This window comes from Indicator indicator, chromosome 5, assembly GCF_027791375.1.
Source record: "Indicator indicator isolate 239-I01 chromosome 5, UM_Iind_1.1, whole genome shotgun sequence".
Taxonomy (NCBI): domain Eukaryota; kingdom Metazoa; phylum Chordata; class Aves; order Piciformes; family Indicatoridae; genus Indicator; species Indicator indicator.
In genome coordinates this window covers 21,912,376-21,934,972 of record NC_072014.1, presented here as the reverse complement: position 1 = coordinate 21,934,972, position 22,597 = coordinate 21,912,376, and the positions used below count along the sequence as shown (strand labels likewise).

The 22,597-nt window shown below is 36.3% G+C and overlaps 1 protein-coding gene across 1 annotated transcript in view; it reads right to left on the bottom strand.

The window, feature by feature from the left end:
- Positions 1-3,811: 3,811 nt before the first annotated feature.
- The window catches only part of LRP2 (LDL receptor related protein 2), a 118,758-nt gene continuing 99,972 nt past the window's right edge, over positions 3,812-22,597 (bottom strand). The window contains exons 65-80 of the mRNA XM_054381226.1: positions 21,461-21,592; positions 20,474-20,605; positions 18,682-18,825; positions 17,755-17,920; positions 16,308-16,436; positions 15,371-15,591; positions 14,748-14,927; positions 13,934-14,053; positions 12,045-12,135; positions 11,389-11,456; positions 11,110-11,230; positions 8,904-9,033; positions 6,539-6,658; positions 6,335-6,442; positions 4,977-5,048; positions 3,812-3,967 (exon numbers count right to left, since the gene is read on the bottom strand). Of these exons, the coding sequence (XP_054237201.1) occupies positions 3,812-3,967; positions 4,977-5,048; positions 6,335-6,442; positions 6,539-6,658; positions 8,904-9,033; positions 11,110-11,230; positions 11,389-11,456; positions 12,045-12,135; positions 13,934-14,053; positions 14,748-14,927; positions 15,371-15,591; positions 16,308-16,436; positions 17,755-17,920; positions 18,682-18,825; positions 20,474-20,605; positions 21,461-21,592 (2,090 nt within the window). The remainder of the gene's footprint in view (positions 3,968-4,976; positions 5,049-6,334; positions 6,443-6,538; positions 6,659-8,903; positions 9,034-11,109; positions 11,231-11,388; positions 11,457-12,044; positions 12,136-13,933; positions 14,054-14,747; positions 14,928-15,370; positions 15,592-16,307; positions 16,437-17,754; positions 17,921-18,681; positions 18,826-20,473; positions 20,606-21,460; positions 21,593-22,597) is intronic.

The window sequence follows — 22,597 nt, the reverse complement described above, 5'->3', positions numbered from 1 at the left end:
AGTTCCATCAGGAGATTGGAAAACGAAGGGGTCCAGTGGGAGCATCTCCCTTAATTTTTTGGCATCCTCAGTCTCTGAGTAAATAATTCCACATAAATTGTAACTAATTTTTCCTTTCTGTGTTTCTTCCATGTAAGCAAGTGAGCCTTGCCAGGAAACTGTTCAGTTTATACTAACATTATTTCTGTGAATACTCTTGATGGTAATTCTTTAAGTGATCTAAAACACTCATCTGCAACAAACTGACATAGGTGACAGGATCCTAATTCAGGATCCATAACACTCCCCACCCCTTCTTACCTGGAATTTCCAAGTTTGCAGATAGGCTTGTAAATCCAGCATGTTTTTTAAGGTAATTCTTTATGCTCAGAAATGATACCTGTATAGAATCTGCATGCATAAAATAGTCAAAGCTAGTTAATACTACTCACCCAATAACATAATTTTAAATAAGAAAAATGAAATCACTGAAATAATCAGTTTTCCAAGTAAACTTCATCAACATATAGGCTGCTAGCTAGTGAACTTGAAACAGTGGCCTTTCAGAAGCTCTATCTTACATATGCATCTTCCAAGATGTACTTAGTCAGATTTAGTCATCTGTTTCATGGGTGGTTTCCTAATGGTCACATTCAGCTGACTTCACAGTGCTAATCTTCACGAGCTTCTGAATACAATACATGAAAGCAAATAACAACAAAGCCTAGATAATGAAACATATTCCAAAAAATTGCAGTATTTGACAATGCCTAATCATCTGAGTATTCAGTTGTGTAGAGATAAAACACAAGCTATTTTACAAATAACAGAATTACAGGGGAAATCAGAACTACACAGTAGTCTGTTACTATGCAAAAAGAGTTTCCGAGCTTATATTTTAACTTTCAGCCTAACATTAGTATAATTTATGAGGAAAATATTAAAAAATATATGCATTCACATTTCTTTCTTCATCAGTGTACTTTGCAAGTTAAAAGGATGATTATTTCACTCATTAGATGAAACAAGTAATTAGTGTATGCTATAGCAAATTTGTTCATCTGTACAAAGAGCGTATTCAGAATGGCAAAATAGTAGTAGAGGTTACTGTGCCTTTTGTACACTATTTCTATCTGTTGGCCAGAGGCTCACAAACTGGTGTTCCCAGAAATATTAAAATTGAAGGGGTAAAGGTTTTATTTGCTCAAGAGCTGCACTGGTGATTAATCATTAATGAGTAATTGAATTAAGCTTACAAAAATACCATGTGCAGGTCAGAACTCTAAATGTAAGAAAGGGAATTTCATCACTCTGTGTGTGTACGTGTGCAAGAAAGGGATAGAAATTCTTTAGTAACCTCTTAGTACTGCACTGAGGTTCTATTCTCTGGCAAATGTCTTAAAGAATAAATTTATTTCATGATAAATGCTTGCAGAGATACAGTCCTCTATCTGGCCTGAAAGCTGTAAAGAGAATGTACATGAAAAAAACACTTTAATTAATAGATAAACAAACAAATAAATAATGATTAATTTAGCAGCCCTGTAATGGCAGATTACAGAAAGGTGCTGAAATCTCTAAAAATCAACCTTCTTTGAAAGGGAATGAATCCAGAATTCAGGAATCCAAGCAGGGAATGTCATCAGAAAGGGGAAAAAAATACAAGTGAGAAACAAAGTTAGGAATAAAATCTAAAGCTTCTGTTGAACAAATTAAATTGTACATAATCAGAAGGGTCCATTGTGGTACACAAGGAGGAGGCCCAGTTGAAGCTTAGAAATCTTTCATCATCAGGTACATCAAACAATCAAATCTACATACTACCTGTCTATGCAGCATCCCAGGGATGGTTTTCTTCCACATCTGAAAAGTTAAAATGTTATAGGGGGAAAAAAATGTACTTCTGATACATGGCTGTCTGTCATATTAGCAGTTTTCTCCAAACTGCTTCTAAATCTTTCTGTTAACAAAGACTATTCACAAAACTGATGCTACATTTTCTCATGGTATGCAACCTGAATTGAGTCTTGTCAAAATGCTAGCCCTGCCTTCTTTGTTTAAAAAACACTGGTAACACTGAAGAAGAGCAACCTGCTGTTCAAAGAATTCCTTCTTCATAGCCTTACAGATAACAAATGTTGTGTCAAAATTCTAATTTCTACACTCAAGCACTCAGATATGAAAGTTAATTGAATTAAGGTTATATAGACTTATGTTCATGCCACTCTGATAGTCAGTCTCTTAAAATCAATAATAGGAGTTTGCTGGTTTAAGGGATGGTTTATTTAATAGGACAGTTTTCATACATACAATGATAAAATGTCAGTGATGTTGTATCAAGAACTTTAGACAGTTGTGTGAAGCAACAACCACTATTCTTATTTGACTTTATCTAAAGGTGTTGTTTTCACCTCAGTGCACTGAAGTCTCCACAACTGAAAAAAGTACATAGAGCCTTGACACAAATTATGAAATAAGAATGTGATAAAATAATACATTTATTAGATTTATTCAGCAGCATCATTTTCCAGTTGTCTTTTCTAATCAAAGTACATTACAAATTAATTATAAGCATTCTAATTGGAAATAGTATATATTTTGAAAACTCAGGTATAAAGCAATCAAATAGCAGAAATCTCACTGATTAAAACTTTAGGAATCTTTCTATCAGTAGCTAGTGAGGAATGCTGAATAGCATGGTTATGCAGTGATACTTAGAGTTTCCTCAAATGGTTGACATTGTGGAAACAACCTTGGCTAATTAATAGAAAAACTAGTAAGATATATAGGATATTCAGATGGAAGGTTATAGAAATAACCAGATAACTACAAAGACTGCATTAGTAGAAACTGTTTCCCTTTCTATTAGTGTCCACCTTAGGAAATAAATAGTCAATAAAATTAAATTTTCACATTGAAAACCCTGAATAATTTCTTAAATGAACCACTACCTTTTGTATTTTGCTGTTTGGAAATGAGCTGTTACAGAAATCTAGCTACTTCATTTAACAGTACAAATTACTTCGAGAGTCTCCAGCCAAGAACAAAGTGGTTCCATTGACAAGGAAGAGAAAAATCTCATTAAAAACTTGTGGCACTAAAATCTATATCTATCAGACTGTTTTAAAAAACATTGTTAATGGAATGGTGTTAATTGCAACCTAGAAGAAAAGTATGAGCCTTATGGATTGATAGGAAGTTGTTTTATCTCAGGCAGTTAAAATACTGGAAGAAAAACATTTTGCACAAGTAACTATTCAGCATAATAATGCTGCATTGACTCCTCTATCGTTTGTTTAACTCAAGATAAAGAGACATTCATTTTTACATACAGTAGCATATAAAATGGGTTATAAAGATGCCCAGAGCACCAGTAGAAGCTTTAAAAGGTGCTGTTATAAATATATACTCTAAAGATCCTGTATATCAGTAACATTCCTTTATTTGCCTTGTTTTTTTTTGTTTTTTTTTTTTTTTAGGTTAAGCATTTACATGATGAATTTATCCCTAAGGATACAACCAATTCCAGACAGGTTTCTACTAGCAACACCACTGAACAAGATAATCTTTCCAAAATTTACAAATGTACAATATATTTATAACATTACTTTCAGACAACTTCAGTGCAAAGATATACATATAGTACATCATGATAGTTGTTCATAAAAATAGAAATTGGCATTTGTCAAAAAACAAGGCATAGTTCCTTAGCCATTGGCTAAGAAGTGTATATATTTTTTATAAAGCATTTGAATGTGAACCTTACTTTCCTGTTTATAAAAAGTATATGTGCAAATGGATGTGTCTAATTTTCCCTAAATCAGTTACCTATTTATACCACAGAGTCCTCTTTAACAAGATTGGCGGTGTCTTTAAATGTGTCTTCCGTTGCTGTGTAAGATAATGGTTGGTCTCTCTTCAGTGTAATCTTGGGAGGCGGAGAAGGAGTAGGGACGTTTTCTGTGTCCTGTTGTTGTTCCTTCTCCATCTGAAACAATAACCATAAAATCAAAGTTTACATTCTAATGTACAAAACATTAGAATGTTTGAACTAATATTTTGCTGAAGTCAAGTATTGTGGTATAAGTTATTTCAGGAAATCACCACCTGTAACGAAATGAAATGTTAATTTCAACTCAGATGGTACAGCTGAGTAAATAAATATGCTACTACAAACTTACTCCACACACGGGGACTGCTATGTTAATGTTTAATATCAGGAGTAACTTGATATATCTACATGCACATACATGAATGTATGTAACTGACACTACTACTGTTTGTAAGTACTTGCATTGATTAGCATTGCGGAAATTAATTCCTGGTTTCCATAGCTTTCTCTCTCACCTTATTCAAACATTAGAAATCTAAATTATCCAGAAATCTTAATCTGTAAAATGAAAAGGGTTAAAATTATTGGCTGAAGTTGGTAGAACTCCAAACCTTCACACTCAAGCCAGGTCACGATTCCTCCAGAATACACATCGCCTGCCATCTTAAAAGAATTGTCTCATCCAACTGTATGGAATTAAAAACATACGGCTAGTATAGAAACAGGGCTGCAGTACACTGAGCAAATGGATTTTTATACAGCACTGAAGCCAAAACTGAGAGGGTAGCATTACATACTTCACTCATAGTGATGTACAATAGCCTCCCATTTGCACTGGGTCCCTAAGGTGTGCAAGAATGCACCAGCAATCTGATACCAGCAACTGAGATTCCAGATCAGGAGCAGTCCACAGTGACTGGTCTGGGGAAGTAGAGATGTGGACAATGCAGCTGTGCTGCTTGAGCTGCATGCCTGCTGAACACTTCATTCTGCAGGAAATTTTATAACTTCTCAAAATTTCTTCAGTCCTACCTTGACCTGGGTTTGAATTTTTGTGCTGCTTCACTTAGCAGCAGAGTCTACCCATAATCTTTATCCTACAGAACCAAGAACAAAGTCCAGCAGTACATTAGCTGAAAAACAGTTATACAATAGTAAACAATACCTCTGCATATATTGGGTTTTCAAAATTAGTGTTTTGCTTCATTTTTCTCTTGAAGAAATTCCACTTTGATTCCTGAAATATAAAGATAATTAGAACTTTACACATTTTTCTTACAATTTCTCTGGAAACTGACATCATCATGGCTGGATTTCACTTGCACTGACTGCTAACTCAGTGTTTTCAGCTGGATGTTCTTACTTCACTACATTGTAATTCCAAGCATGCGACCCAACTTTCTTTACCCCTAGATAACAAGTTAGTGTTATCTTACCTAAAGCAGTATTCACAAGGCTATGCCATAAGGCAATAAAAGTGACTAAATCATGGAAGCCATTCATTCCAGACAGTTATGTCAAATAGGAAAAAATTGTCTTGAAAACAACACAAAACAAATTACTGAGGGACATGAAACTACAACAGGTTGACAGGTCTGTCATTTCTAAGCTCATCAGAGGTGCTTTTTTTCACACATTGTGCACCAAGAGTCCTGTAAGCAAGCCAACAACAGCTCATTCAGAGCTGTTCAGCTGTTGTTCAAGATATTAAAATGAATCTTTCATGAATCACAAATAATCAACATGAGGCAAAATACTTGGAACTTGATTGTTAAAATATCCTGCAAGAACACACTGAACAAGTATCTTAATGTCCTTCGTAGCACTTTTAAACATGGATAAAATTACAAATATGTGTGGAAAAAAATGATGATAGTACACTGAATAAAAGTCTTATTTCCATTTTCCCTACCAAAACCCCCTATGTTTTCTTCAATTTAAAACCAAATTGTATTTTTTTGAGGGGGATTTCCTTTTCATATTTTATAGGGGAGGAAACAACAACCAATCAACCAACTAAGCCACATACTCTGCTGGTTCTATCAAGCTATAATTCATTACAGTTTTTCAAATAACTGTTCACAGTCCAAAGCAAAGCCTTATTTATAATAATTTCTGCTGGGGAGCAGTGACAACTTCCAGCAGTTACATTACAATTTTCACACTAGTATCTGCCCCCAAAATGAAGCAAAACAGACAGTGAAAGGAAACTCTGTTCCAGTCTATCCACTTCAAAATAGCTGGGTGGACAAGGAACAAGATGTTTAATCCAAGTAGAACTTTATTGTGTGCCTTGGGCAATCTGTGCTTGTACCGCTTTTCTCAAATGAAACTCTTCCTGACCAGCTCTTGTAAATCCTGCAAATATGGTCCAGTTAGTTGGATTCGATGCAGATCATGTACCAACTCCATGCCATTGTTTAAAGAGAGTTGAAACAATATTGCAGCTTACTTAACAATTCGGTTTCCCTGATTTGGAGCACAAAACAAACAAGGCAGCCTTAAAGCATTTCTACGTCCTACCTGAGGTGCAGCTGTACTCTGAGAGGGTTCTTTTGGAGTAGTAGAAATCACAGAGGCATACACAGGATTTTCAAAATTTTCATTTTCCTTACCACTAGTTACTGCTACCTGTAAGAGAAGAAAGGAAAGACAATGTCCTTCAAAGAAGAAAAGAAGGTCATAGAGGAAAATCAAAGGAGAAAGTCAAGCCTAGATATCTCATACTTGAGTTGGTTGAACAACTGTAACTGCACTGGCTGTGCTGGCTCCACCATCTCTGGTTGCATACATTGGATTTTCAAATGTGATCGGCTGTTTCCCTGACTCCACTGCAAAGTTTTCATTCTATGAAGAAAAAAACCCACCAAAAACAATTTTAGTGCAGTAAACACCTCCATACTCCTAGGAATAAATACTTTATTTTAGAGACTTCAAAATGACATACAAATTAATGAATACTATCTGATATATAAACAAATGTAATTCATTCTCATTGCCCCAACAAGGAAATTGCTACGTTTTTTGAGTCGAAGCAGTGAGTGTATCCCCTTAGTTACAGTGCATGAATTATGTCACAAATAGAATGTTTCACTGTTTTAAGCATATCTCTTATATGATAAATCAATACATTGCCCAAGCATCCATATGTGAAGACCACTGTCTATGTGGTGCTTCACATATATTGTGTCAAATGCTAAATGAAGCTACGGTGTTTGAAGCAGGTGGGCAAAGGCGCTGAGATAAGTATTTAGTGCTGTGTAAGAAGAGCCACTGAAGGCTAGACAGCTAAGAAATAGTGAGAAATAACAGAGGAATAGTAGTAAGTACATCAGGTATCTGTTTAAGCCTACTTCATTTCTACAAACCACCACTTCACGATTTGTGCTATCAGAGCATAACTCTTGACCACACAGTGAACTCCTTGTCAGCTCTCTCATATTAGCCTAAGCTTTGCTAAGAACAGTCACACTGGAAATTTCCCTTTATCTGCTTGTGCATACGAGATGTTAAAATTTTAGGAGGCACATCCCACAGTCATTGCTGCCAAAAACCGAACCCTTTGAATTCTTTCCCAGTTAAGACATTTTTATTTCTTTTATTTATACTCTGAATACATAGGGAGAGTGAATACCATTTAAGCAGAAATAGCCTGTATTCAGACCTGCATCAGATGGACTTCAGTATGCCGATATTAGTCCAGGAAAAGGAAAGTATCATGAAGCTTTTCATACATGAAAAAGACCTGAGGTAATATTGAAGCCTAAAGCTATCTTTTCAGTATTAATTGAGGTGTTCATAGGAGTTTCCCAGTTCAAGACAGACAGGAAACTATTGGAGAGAGTCCAACAGTGGGCCACAAAGATAATTAGGGGACTGGAACATTACTCTTTCAATGAGGGACTAAGCAACCTGGGGCCCTTTAGCCTGGAAAAGAGAAGATTGATAAGGGGATTTTACCAATATCTAAAAGGGTGAGGGGCAACAGGACCCTCTTTTCAGTGGTGCCCAGTGATAGGACGAGGGCAATGGGCACAAATTAGAACACAGGAGGTTTCACTTAAACATAAGGAAAATGTCTTTGAGGGTGGTGGAGCACTGGAACAGGCTGCCCAGAGAGGGTGTGGAATCTTTTTCTCTGGAGACTTTCAAAACCCGCCTGGATGTGTTCCTGTGCAGCCTGCTCTAGCAGGGTGGGTGAGACTACATGATCTCTGGAGGTCCATTCTGACCCTTACCATTCTGTGATTCTAGACGATTGTTTCATTACACAAGCTGCCTAGTAATAGAATGTGTTTCTTCATCTACAAAAAAGGTCACATACATATATAATGAGCTTCTCTTCACTCGCTGTTTAATTTCATGTCTACTGTCAGTTATGTCTGTAATTTAACTTCAAATGTTTAGGTAGTTTCCAGTGTAGATTTTGCAGCAAGTGCTTGTTATGCAAACATACCTGTGATCTGTTTCCTCTAAGTAAAAATCTTTTGTATATTGTACCTCTTGTGGTAAACAGGGGAATATTTTTTTCCACGGAAAAACTATACAGTATGGGAAATGCAAAGACGTGCTGTTTCTCGTATGTGCACAACAGAACGTGGCTGAAGTAGACTTCATTAAACGTGATTTGTTTAAACTTGTTAAAATAAGAAACTTCAATTTATAATTTGTTTTGCAAAGTACCCTCTGGTAAGGCTTAAGTTTTACCTCAGAAACTTCTAACATGCAGCCTGGATTTGAAAACCACACATTTTAACCTGTTCTATGGAACAAAGAGGCCTTCAGAAAATTCCTTGTTAAAGTATTTGCCTTTGCCTGTTCATTCCATATATAGTCTATTAATATGCTGAAACAAGAAAGAAGTAATCGACTTAATTTCTACTATATAAATCTTGAGAAAAGTCACATTATTTTGAAGACCAGCCTACATTTGTCCTTGCCTTCAACTCATAAAAATCCATTTCAGGAAATTATCAATGTTCACTTCTTTTTCTAAAACACATTTATCACTTCACTGTCTTTTTTAGATAAAAGTATTCCTTTTACCTAAAAAAGAACACAATTTAAATTTTGCTTCAGAACTAAACCTTACCATTTGCATCGCTCTGTCTATAGCAGAGTCTCCTCCAAAGCCAGAGACTCCTATGTCCATGCTCACATCTGCTCCAGATCTGAAAGTTACTCCATTGCCATTTTCAGTAGATTTTACAAGACTGCTTAAACTACCAAAACAAACAAACAAAACAACAGATTATACAGAATCAGAGCTTACAATACAGATGGTTCTAGTTGTTCTTTTAAGCATAAGTATCACTTTGAATTTTTTCTAGCTATGAGTAAAAAGAGTATTCCTGCATTAGTTCAACAGGTTTTGTTACCTAAGATAGCCCATTCAGAATGATCTCAACAACCTTTGTGATTGCTCATAACAGACATCAAATTAACTCAATGAATTACAATCCCTCCAAATTTACCTACATTTCAACTACCTTACTTCAGTGTTGATTTACAGACAAAGGCATGAATCCACTTATTTGTTCAAATTCGTTGACACCATTTTTTAAAAACTGCAGCTGAAATGGCAGACAAATTTGTGGGCATAATTCCAACATCTGTACTACAGATGTTTATGTATGCAAATCATAAAAAAATGTGTACAGGTTACTGCTTTCATATAAGCAAACTTTCAGTCTGCATATAGATTTATAGCTACCACAAGTGTACACCAGATTTGCATGAGGACTATTGGAAATGGACTGAAAGAAGAGTCAAGCTCAAAATAATAGGAGCAGCAAAAGATAGGAGTGAGTATCCAAATAGAGGACCTTCCACACAGAACTTTGAGCATTCAACTCCCAAGAACACGCAACTACAAATTCACTGCAGAAATCACTTTGTCAATGTGAAGGAAGACAGAACCGTTCAGATGATCTTTCCATTTGTGTATCCTCATTGGAGCCATCTTGTGCTTAAACTCTTGCCCACAGCTAATACGTTGTGCACACAATTTACCAGTTAACCCTGTAGGCATCAGCTGACCCAGAACATAAATATTAGCTATGATTGCTGTACATGGAAAAGTGCTAAGTGCAACAGCTGAGCTATAGCTTAAGTTAACTCTGCAGTAAATGTATGAGTTAACAGTTTAAAGAGGGATTTAGCAGTGGCAGCACTAAAGCATATTCATGGCAGAAATGGAAACTGAATCAAGCCTCAGACAAAAATGTGACATCTCCATTTCACATGGTCTCATAATTTCAATGTTCAACAGTACTTCTCATATAAGTTTGTCAGAATATTAAAATTTATGCTTGTTCACTGTCTGATGATGCAGAAGATTTCCATTCAAGAAACAGGGAATTTCAATGAGCAGCTTGGAGACCACTTACAAATTCTGCCTTGCAGAATTCATCCGCATAAATATTATGCCCCGTTAACTACATCAAATCATAAATAAATGCAATTAGTTCAGTGTAGTCCTTCAGTGAGAAAGCAGTTACAGCTACATGCACATTATTGATTGCAAAGGTTTAATTACACTGATTTAAGAGCTACTACTGTGAAACTGGTGCAAAGACTATGAAGATGCAGCTTTATGCCTTTAAAAATACATAAGCTTTATGCCTTTAAAAATACATAAATGGCTTAAAGCTAAAAAAATGTTGAAATGTCAGATTCTGACATTTTTTTTTTAATCATTACTTCCCCCCCACCCCTGCCCAATCTTCCTTTGATTTAAAAATCAAATAATTTCAACAGTATTTCACAAAGCTGGTCTTCACTGGACAGTATAACTTATGAGAGCAGGAACCTACAAAAAGCCCAGATTTCTCAGGCACTGGAAAGAGAAGTTCACTATATGTGACCTTTATTACTTTTAAACAGATGAATCCATTGTTGCAGATAAACTTAGCCTTTCAATGTTAAGAAGATCTCTTTGCTAGAATCATCTGACCAAATTTAACAGAAAAATTAAAACATATCTAACTATGATTTTTTGTGTCTTTCTGAACTGAATATCCAGTTCCAGATCTGGTAATCACTCTTCTATATTGCTTATTATTTAAAAGCTAATTAAGAATGTAGAAGAGTTTTACAATTGTCCTTTGTTACAAAATAATGATCACCTATTATATTACTTGGAATCAAAAATCCACTCAAAATGAAGGAACATGGACTTCCCAAATTCCAACAGAATAGGTACATGGTGAATGAACTGGATGTTTCAGAAATATTTGGGAACGAACATACATTTTCAGTGCACAGCCATTCCAGCTATAAAAGTCTTCAAAGCATACCTTGGTAGTTTGGGAAGCGCTGGTAAAAGGGAGCCTGTTCGTCTGTAGTTAAAGAAGCCTCCAACTGCTAACACTCCAATTATTAAGATTAGTATGACTGTCAGCAATACTGCTACTGCTGCTGTCAAAGACAGAAGAATAAGCAAACATTCAAGCAAGCATAGTTCAGTGTAATAAAGAGCACAGATAATTATAAGCCTGGCCTGAACAGGTATCATAGTGAGGTGTTACACATTCTTTACCTCAAAATATCAAGTGCAATATATACTCAAAGCTTACTTGTTCCAGGAGGCACTCCCTTGGACAATCCTATTTCACAATAATTCCCAGTGTAGCCATAAGAACACCTGCAAATGTAAGAAGGACAGCTGACCAAATGGCTTTTATTAAGTCTAGGATCTCAGCTTTATTATGATGTTCTGTAATGTTTATCTACATGCCATTAATTTTAACTCCATACTCAATAATTATATATTTCACTGACTGTAAGTATAGTAATCCTGCTATCTTCATAGAATTAAAAGTGGAAATAAAAAGTGCTGAGTCAGAAAACTTGTCACTGAAGTCAAAAGATTTTGTTTGAGCAGAGCATCAGTGGCACCTACTGGCTGTTCCAAGCTACATTTACTGTTACATTGTTACAATCTTTTAGTACAGCTTTTTACTAGAATCTTCAGAATTTTGTCTTTTGGGGTTTTGGTTGGGTTGTTGTTTTGGTTTGGTTTGGGTTTTTTTCCCCCCAAACAGATACATTTACACCGCTTATGTGCTGATATTTTTACGCATACATGTGGTTTCTGGGTTTGTTACAAATGTATTGCTGTGGATGTATGAGATCTTCTGAAGCATTTCCAACTTATTTCAAAGAGTTTGGTTTGTGAGACTAAAATCAGCACAATCTGGCCCAGGACTACCCTACAAACATACTGACTTACTTGCATTTTGGAAGACCACTTTCATCTATATAGCATGTTCCTCCATACATGCACCTGCATGCTGGTGGCATTGTAGGAGGGGATTCAATAGCTGCAAAATTCAAAAGCCACATATGCGTTATCAAGACATCTTCAAGAAAAGAAATACAATAATTTAGCATTTTACTTATCTCAATAGAAACTGTGTATGCAAAATGATAGGCTACTTTTCAGAAGCTTTGCTTTTAATAGCTTGTGCATTTATTGCTCTTATTTTTCTGCCAAACTAGCTTCTTTTAATTGAAATAAAATCAATTTTTGGAAAATAATTACTTATTCAGTAAAATTAAACATAGAAAACTCAAAAGCTGTATGTCCCATCATTCACTTGGTGCAGTGCAAGTGCACCATCACCCTTCAAACCTCTCAATTCAAAAAGCAGCAATACTTTCTCCCTTTGCCCGGATGCTTCCATCCACCAGCTGGAAGCTACACAAAGGGCCAAACGGATGTGTTCATTTAATAAAAGCAGTGTATGGAAATGTCTATATGGGAAGGCTCTCTGTACTGTCATATATTCTGACAGTTAGGACAAAAAAGAAAACCCAAATCTTCCGAGTTTTCTGTCAGTACAGAGCACGGGCTGACAGCTAGGTAGTGCAGAAGCCTGTACTTCAGCATGCCAGTGTCTCGATTCAGTGGCAGGAGCCCTGAGGTGCCCAAGTGGCAGTATTGCCTGAGCAGGCCCAAACATGGAACTATAAAGGTTCTGATATTACTCTAATGCTGAGTCTAATTAAAAAAAAAAAAAAAAAAAAAAGTTAGTTGTACTACCCTTCAGTCAGAGCTCAGGATATGCTGTCAGAAAAGTGTAGTTCACATAGGAAAAGCTCTAGAACTCAGACACCATTATAGTCTATAGATAAAGAATGGACTTTGACAGTCTGTCTCACACTGATAAGTTAGATCATAATACTTTTGTCCTATAATTTTTAGCAGCCAAAGGTAGAGAAAGTATTTTGCTACAATGTTCCTTACAGATAAAGCTATCTTCAAGTAAATGGGATACAAAAAGGGGAAATGCAGAGGTGTTAGAGCCCATGTTTCTTGGTATCTGCAATATGGGGAAAGGACCAAATAAACGAAGCGTATTTACAAAACCTATGTTCATCAGTATGTCAAATTATGGCAGTCAGAGTACACTGGCTAAAATATTTTCTTTAGGACAAGAAAAAGAATCTAAATGAAGACAGTACTGTATAGCTTACTTGCTATTTCATTTTCCTTAAAATAAAGTCAGGCACAGTTTTCTTAATTCCAGAACATTTTATGTAAATCAATTTCAGCAATGAATAACAAATACAATGCACTCAGAGCAGTAAATAGCAAAGAGCAAATGCAATCTACAGTGTTACTGATGGCAAATTAAACAGATATTGCACACTCTCTTCACTATTATATCACTAGCTCCTCTTTCTGCAGCTCACATCATGTGGCAATAGGAAAGAGCACTAACAATTGCTAAGAAAATTTAAATTAGCACAAAATTGTAAACATAATCATAGACCATAATTTGTCAGAAAATCTCTAGTTCTGAAATCAACGTATTTGAAAAAAAAATGAAAATGGAATATTTTGGCATTTCAAGCAAGTCAAAAACTATGACCAGTTTTGGAGCTAGATCTGGACTGGAGTGATATGTCTATATCAATTTTACAAATGACATGCAAAAAGATTACATGAAATGCACAGGGTGATGACAAATCACTGACGGCTAAAAAGTCCTGACTGACCAATATCTATTATATCAGTTAGCTCATGCCTCACTGTTTCTAATTCAGTAATGTGTTTGCATTCATTCCTAAAGAAGTTTCCTTTGCTTTCATTTCGAGTTTGGCAAATTGTCCTACCTGCATCACACTCTGTGCTGCTGCCTTCTATGAATCGAGTCCCTTGAGGACAACTGCAGGTGTACCCTCCTGGTCTCAACAAGCACAGGTGGCTGCAAACATCTTTACAGGGACTAGGCACTGAAATAAAAGTAATAAAGGCAGTTAAAGAACCAATGCAGCAAATTCCTGAGGCAAGGCAGGGCAATCCCATAGTCAGTGCTGTATATCACCAAACACCAAAACAAGCCTAGATCCAGTTTTTAAAACAACAGATGCTGAAATACCACAATTATATCAAAACCTCCACTCTGCCTTTTCTTACATTTTTAAGGGAGGCCCCATGGTTTTCAGTAGCTCACATAGTGCTAAGAAACTTAACCTCTCCAATGAACATGGAGCTTTCGGATTCTGAAAGGTAAAACAGCTTTAAAGAAGAGTATAGTGGATGTTCCTCTGGATATCTTTCCTTGTGATTACTGTGGACATGCCATATCTGAAATCTCCCCCCTGCAGATAGTATTAAATGGCCAGCGGTTTTTATATTGCCAGGATACCGTCATATTGTGATTGTCACCTCTATTACAAATCCATGAGGGAAGGGAAGAAGATAAATGACTGAGTCATTACTTAGAATTAAGAGACTCTAAAAGCACAGTGTGAGGTATTCCACTGTTGATTTTACTTTGGGTGTGCAAAAAGTATTTGTCAGCCTCTATTTAATCTTTTAGGTTTTATCATATACTGATTATCAGATTGCTTAGCTCTTTGAAGACATCAATACCAACTTCCATCTCATAGCAAAGAATGGCTCACCAGGATGCCAATTACCTACCCGACTGATTGTATCTGTGCTGGTGATAGATGCGCACTTGAGTAAGCCATGGATTTACAGTCAGCACTTTCACTTTTTCTCCAGTTCCGAATTTATCTTTCTTCCAGACTTCTCCTCGTTCTTTAGCTATCCAATATAAGTGGCCTTCAAAGACGTCAAGGCTGTATGGACTGCCTACTTCTCAAAGGAACCATACAATAGACTGTCAGCATGCAACTCTGCCAGGAATGATAGAACTGCTGTTCTTCCTCAGTCTAAATATACCATGTAATCATTTCAAGACATTTGCTGATAGAGATATATATGTACACATCCTCATGTGCCTGGTCATTTGTGTCATGGTACCTACAGACCACTTCATAATATACATAAAAAAGCAAGAATCTGATTTTCCACGGTTTTCCCCGTTTAGGTCACAGAAATTACCCTCAGTGAATCAAGATACCAGGCATCATGAGCTCTGAACCTGGAGTGCTATTTACCCCAGTATGAAGGAGGAAAACACACTGCCAAGACTTACTCTGTAAAAAAACTCCTGGATCCAGCCCCACTTGTAAAGCTCAAGGGCTTGTTAGCATAAATCTGCATAAAAATGTCTTACCTCCATGTAATAAATGTCTTACCTCCATGTAATACTATGGTTCTGTCTGTCCCATCAGGTCTCATGGATTCAATAATATTTTCTTTAGAATCACTCCAGTAGATCCTATCATTGTTCAAATAATCAATAGAAAGACCTGTTGGCCAGCCAAGGTCTTCAGAGACCAGAGTTTGTCTTTGTTGTCCATCCATCCAGGCACATTCAATCTTTGGCTGCCTTCCCCAGTCAGTCCAATACATGAGCCTGAAAGGACAGAAACAGTATTTAATATGGTTCAGAAATTGGTCAACATGGAGAATTGGTCCTTTGGAGTTTCATGAAAAAGGTCAACCATGAAACAAAGCTGTTCAGCAACCTATGCTTTGCAGATGTGATTGGGAAAGTCACAGAGTATATTAAACATGTTTGTTTCAAGTACAGAAGATTATTACCAAAGAAAGAATTTTTATTTTGAGCCCTGATCTGTAGAGAGAATGGATTTAATGACAGTTTCTCATTCTCTGTGGAAGAAAAATTACTATGAACCCTGAGCATCCATTAGTCACGATAAAGCTTCAGAGCTCAGAGAAGCACATATTGCAACATCTGGTGATCCACCATGTAATACAAGATGCAGCAAGCTCTGCTGTTCAGTGTACAGGTGGATTTATATTACTTTCCACCTGTGGAGGAGGCTATGACTGTATTCCCTGGAACTACTAGAGAGACATTCTCATCTGTTTCCCTGTTTCAATAGTAACAGAAATTCTGTGGGCACACAGTACTATAGAAAGGGGATTTTTATTTGACTTACTCAATATTGGCACCAGCACCTGTATGAAATACAATCCTAAAATAGTTTCCCATGTACACACATTTCCTAACATTAGTAAAGGAAAACTCCAGTAAAGTTTACCATTGTGGGCTTTTTGGTATTGAGTAGCACTAAAAATAATTCTGAGAAGTCCTGTAGTACTTACCCCTGTTTTGGATTGACAGCAATAGCTGCTGGTTGATCCAGTAGAGAAAAGATAAGCCATTTTCTGTACCGTCCATCTAATTTCGCCACCTCTATGCGATTAGTCCCTGAATCAGTCCAGTAAAGATGTCTGAATTACATACAACACAAAACATTACAAAAGTAAATTGTTAATTCTTGGGAGAAGAATTTTTTGTTTTGTTGTTTTTTTTTGTTTTAAGAAGAAAAGCTATATCAAACTCAGATTAAATTAATATAACTACACTGCATTGATTACATCTGAACTTTTTCAGTCTGGAAAATACAGGCCCTAAAGATAGCAAATGTGATCTATCACTTCACTGCTTTCTCCTCTGACAGAGTTTCTGCAGCTGCCTCTGTTTGCTGTCAACCTTCATTAAAGGGCTACTGAGAATTTTCATAGTTACTTTTAAGCACCAGATGTAGCTAATAGGTATCTTTAAAGATTCTGTTTTCCACGAGATGATGAAATTTCATACTCTGTAGATATCTACTTCATTAGCCCACATCTTCTCTCTAGACTTCTGACAGAGATGTTAATGAATAAATTGTTACCATGTCAGACACAAATGCTTTGAGTCCTTATGAACAGCACACCCAGACTAATCTTCATTATATTTTGCTTATACTTATTATCATGGCTTTTTTGTCTTTTTGACCTTTAATAAACATACTCATTCTTATATACTCACTAATCGCACAGTGCCTTCTGATGAAATAAATTATCTCATAATTGCCTTGGGAGTGTGAAAAACTGTAGCTCTGATTTTGCAAATAGGTAGAAGAACTGTCTCAAACTACACATATCAACTTTTATATACTGTGAAGACACTTAAGTATGTTGTTTTAGAACACATTTTAGCACTGTTTGAGGTGGTGAAGGTACTAGCTTCACCATGGTGCTGGTGATATATATCCTTTATCTTTGCTTTCATGAAATATGTGAGACACAATTACAAAAATGTAACCATTCTCTGACAAAACTCATATATTAATGAGACTTCATCTGCTTCTGATACCAGATTAGCTCAAGGGGGGTAAGAAAGAAGCAATGATAAAAGACAAATTCCATTATGGATTGGGGAGGCCTCCTTCAAAGAGCCAAGAAAGCTTGTTACCTGGAGCTTTCCTGAGTCTTTGAAGACACACAAAGGCCAGTGTATTATCACTGCACTGATGCATAACTGATCTACCTGTTGTGAAGTAGTGTAGTATCCCTGAGAGAATACATGATGCAGACAGCAACACATATTTGATTTATTAACCTGCTGGCTGGGCAAACACAGCTTACTATATTTTTCTGAATTACCTTGAGAAAAGAATCTTCAGAGACAGTTCATAAGGAAGAAACCTAAGGATTTTCAGCTGCCTGATAGGACTTGACAAATTCAATGCACGGCACTTCTCTAGCTTTTCATTGCACTTACCTTCCAACCCAGTCAACGGCTAACCCATCAGGATTAACTATGTATTTGAGATTCAAGTCAACTTCCTTTGTAGGATTGTTCCTACTGCTGTCAAATGTGGGCAGATAAGCACGTTTGATGGCTCCAAACTCAGAACCCTGTCCCAGAATGCTGAAGTACACAATACCTTCAAAAAAGATGACAAAGTACATTATTAAGGTCTAGTTATTCAACATTTGTTGAAAATTGTAATCTTCCTGAGGCTCTTATGTGAAAACACCAGACCCATTTCTTTACAAATAACATGGAGTCATCTGTTGAGTTAAATTACATTGTGTTACCATGTAAATTTTTAAGCCACTCATAGATAAGATGTACATCTAAAATCATCTTGATCTAGATTATCAAGAAATATGTAATGTGTTTTTCAAGAATAGAGGATCTTAACTCTGAAGCCTTTGCAGAGAGAGAAATTTAGACTCTAATGAACCTAAGGAGCAAGTATGGGCCAGGACAGTGGCCCCATAAAAAAGACAAAAACAGGGAAGCTGACAGAGAAGCGAAGATATAAGCTAAAATAAGGTTAAGTCTTGCAAGACTTAAGCCAGGTTTGGGGAATGGCAGAATCTGAAGAAAAGGAAAGGGCTCATTTATAGCAATCTACTACTGCATAATTCTAAAGAGAGCAAAATTCCACAGCCAAATTTATGTGAAAACAAAAGGGAAACAAACCCAAAATCTAGCTAAACTAAACTAAAGCATTAAAAGGAACCACACTGATGCTGAAGAATGAATAGAGGGGAGGGATACATTCAGCCATGACTTGGACATTTAATCTAATTTGATTTTGATTTCCAGCATAAATTGCATACCTATGCATGGTGTGGAAATGAATCTTTTTTAACTCAGCCATGCACTGACTGGTATGAATGTTCTACACATACTCACTCAGGCCTATCCCTTCAGGATCCCAGTCATAATCCAGAGCTTGGATGCGTTCCTGGTTATCAATATAGTCAGAGTACTGTTCTGATGAGATATTGTATCTTCGAATCCGCACATTATCTGGCAGCAGTAACAATGGAGGATTACCTGGGAAACAATCACAAATTATACTTGCATGTATTTCTCATTTTAGAAGAAACAGATAAAAGTCACTTCTAGTCAAAACTAAACTGGGGTTTTCAGAAGTTCTGTTTTCACATAAAGCAGAAGGAATACAAGGCCACTTCTAAAGCTACAGAGCTATTCAAACTTTTTGGCTTTGCAAAAATGCATTAAAAACTCCAGAAATGCTTATTGGTGAGGATAGCATTATCCTTTTCACTAAAGATTTTGTAGCTGAGAAAGGAAAATCTCATCTACCAGCGTCATAACTCATAATACTCAATTTACAAAGAAGTGCTCTTTTGGTCTTAGGCTGATGGTTGAACTCGATGATGGAACAATTCTCTGATTCTATTATTTCCCTCTAAGTCACATTAAACTGCAGAATAAAACAAGTGACTATACCCTAAAGAACATACAAACCAGTGTAGAAATTGACAGCATTTCCAACATATATGCTATTACAGGAAAAGGTGAACCTAGTATTCTATATGTGTTCTGAAAATGCCTACTGATCAGGCCTTCAACAGGCAAACGAAACCCTCATTTATGAGTGCTGCGAGGTTGAACCACAAATAATTGCAGAATTCAGGGCATCTGCAGTAGTAGAATTTTAGGCACAACAATTTTCATGTTATCAGCTACAATCATGTTATCTTCTGTCACTTAGCCTTGAAAACTTTGAATGTCTAGATTCTTCCCGAATAAAGTCTATGAATAAAGGTTTCAAAGAACTGGATTTTTGATGCATGTACATAAAGAGGCAGCTAGGCAGAAACTCAGGTGCAAATGTCCTTTTGTCCTTCAAGTGTTGGGCTCAATAACAAATACTTGCTGAATTAGGCATCTGGACTGGAAACCTGGAGACCTCATACTCTTGTTCTTGTATTACAAACAATTTTTAGGTTTCAAAAACTCCAGGAGCAGTTTTGGTTACAGGCATTCTGTTCTGAAGACTTTACTATTTGACTAGACATACCATATTTCTGTCATGTGTCTCTTAAAGCTGTAAATGCAATATTGATTCTGGTTTTTGTATAATATATCTGCATTGTCACTTTTTTCTATTCAGCCCTTTATTTTTACTGTTCTATTACTATAATTTTCTGAATGATCTCTCTATTATTAAATGACTGTCACACACTGTAGTGACTGCACTGAGATATGATAAAAAAAAACAGTGATTGACATTAAATATTGGCCAAAGTCCTTCTGTTTGTGTTCATCAGTCCATGAACAATGAATGGCAATCTGTCATCAAAATGCCTTTGATCTGTACCAGTTTAATGTAAATTTCTTCTGATGCATTATTTTATAAAGAATACCTAAACTTCAGGAATTGCCTTCTGATGACAACTACAAGATAAACAGGTTTCTGTTTGTAGAAAATTTCAGGAGAAAGAAAGGCAGGCATCCAAATCAAGACATTATTTTAAATGTTTACAAGTGGGAGCAGAGATGAGCACTTCTGTTCTTAAGTCTGAAATGGATGGAATACAGATGTTGTGTTATAGCATAAAGATTGGGTTTTATTATCCCTTTCCTGAAAAAGAGAGAAGATTATATTCATTAAGTTGCTATAGTCCAATTGCTCTTCATAGGTAGCAAGGAACCTTGATATCAGTTAACATACCGTTAGCTGCACACTGTTTCCCTTGTTGATCACCCACAGACCTGAAGCCATCTGCACAGAAACATTCATAGCTTCCTTTGGAATTCTTGCAGTTCTGGGTGCATGTTCCAAAGATCTCACACTCATTGATATCTAGACAAAAACAGAGAAAACATTAGTGGAGCTTAATCTCTTTCTTCCAAGTGCTGGTCACCTTTACACCATGAAGTGGTAGGTTTGTACCTTCCCCACATATTCTAGAAGATCAGTGACCTAGTAAGTGATCTTTAGCACCAGCATCTGTTATCTAACAGAACTCCTCAGGATTCATTTACATTTTTATCATATCTTAACCAGAGGTTGCTAGCAACTGCTTATCAGATTGCTTTTCAGAGAGGCATTTTTGATCATGTATTTTTATGTTAGATCACCAAGAAAAGAAAAGGTGAGGCATGTCTACAATAAGGTGCAAAGGCAAAGCCTTCTTGGAATGCTGAAGCAAAGGTACGTAGCCCTCAGAAAGTGTTCTTGTCAAAACATATTGAAATGGTAACTGTGAAAGTACTGCTGTTCGTGACTATTGCTTTTGGGTAGACTCCTCACCAAATTTTATCTGCATATAACCAGTGCAAAAATATGACACAATAGACTGTTGCTGTAGGTCTGTTCTGAACCATGATTTTTTTTTTCACTAAGGAAAAATAAATGAATAAATACATCCAGCAAATTTTTGTCCCTCAGATTGCAAAGATAGGACAAAACCCACAGACAGTAAAGCACAATCATTTATCTACAGAAATCTGAAATGTGGAGCTGGTTCTTTGTTGAATGAGCCTTGCCTGTTAGAAAACATGATTCAGTAGCAAAACGTTTTAGGAAGCATCTGCTAAATGGATAAAAATCCTGTTAAAATGCAAAAAAAAAAAAAAGCATAGGCACGTTAGAATGATGAAGGGAAGAGTCACTGAGCACTCATCAGTAAGAAGATATTTAGAAGATTGAAAATACCATCACAAGAGTTTCGGTTAGTTTCACTGGCCTTGTACCCTGGCCTACAGGAACAGATAAAGCCTCCTTCATTCAGGTTGGTACAGTTATGTTCACAGATATTTTCTGCACAAGTTCGCTCTGTTCCAGGATCTGGAAATAAAACCAAAGAGCAATTAAAAAAATTAACTAAAAATGTAAATTACAGAATTATAGCAAAAAATAAAGTGATTAAGGAGAAAAGAATGTCATAATTCTGATCATTATTATAATTGAAAATGGTTATCAAGTACATAACATTTGTTTTCTTCCCTTTTTTTCCTAACTGAAACTCAATTAGCATGAACATGTAAACATCTATTCTCTAAGGCATAACTAATGGGAAGAGGAAGTAAACGCTGGTCAAGACATCTGTCAACTAAGAAGTTTAACCTCTGGAAGTAAGTCAATAACATCAGGGTAATAGCCATAACCATCAAAGTTCATCTTCCTTAAGAGAAACAGCGTTCTACATTACCAAGCTGCAGCAACTGTAGAAACTATTTAAGAGACTCGACTAACTCCTGCCTTTGCCAACCTGTTTTTTAGTTGTCCAGTCCTCTCTTACTAGCTAAACAAAAATGTTCTCAGTTGGCATCATGCATAACACCCCCTCTACATTATTTATATCTGGAAATTAGAGAGAAGGTGAGACCTTGTTCACGCTGTACCTAATCTGTACCCACCAACCTCAGTACAGGCAGTGGCACAGAATTCACTGTCCTTTAAAACATAAGGGAAAACTGAAGTTAGGGATAACAGATGCTTTTAACAGACAATGAAAAATCCACTCTTTTTGAAGTAGATATATAATTCTATCAATTCTGACATATTCTACATACACACAAAGTACATTAGCACAAGTACATTAGTACAGCAAAGACATTACAGTAAGCTGATTATCTCCTCTATCCATACACATCCCAGTGCTGATTAAATTATGTTTAAACAGCTCAATTTCATATACAAGTAGAGGCATAAGTTCATTGTATAGTCACAAGCACATCAAGATTCTAACACAGGTGTTTAATGTTGGAAAGGCTACAAATGTAAATATCTGATCTGCATTCACATCTATCCTTAAACAGTAGAGCATTGACTGCCAGAACGTGTCTGGTT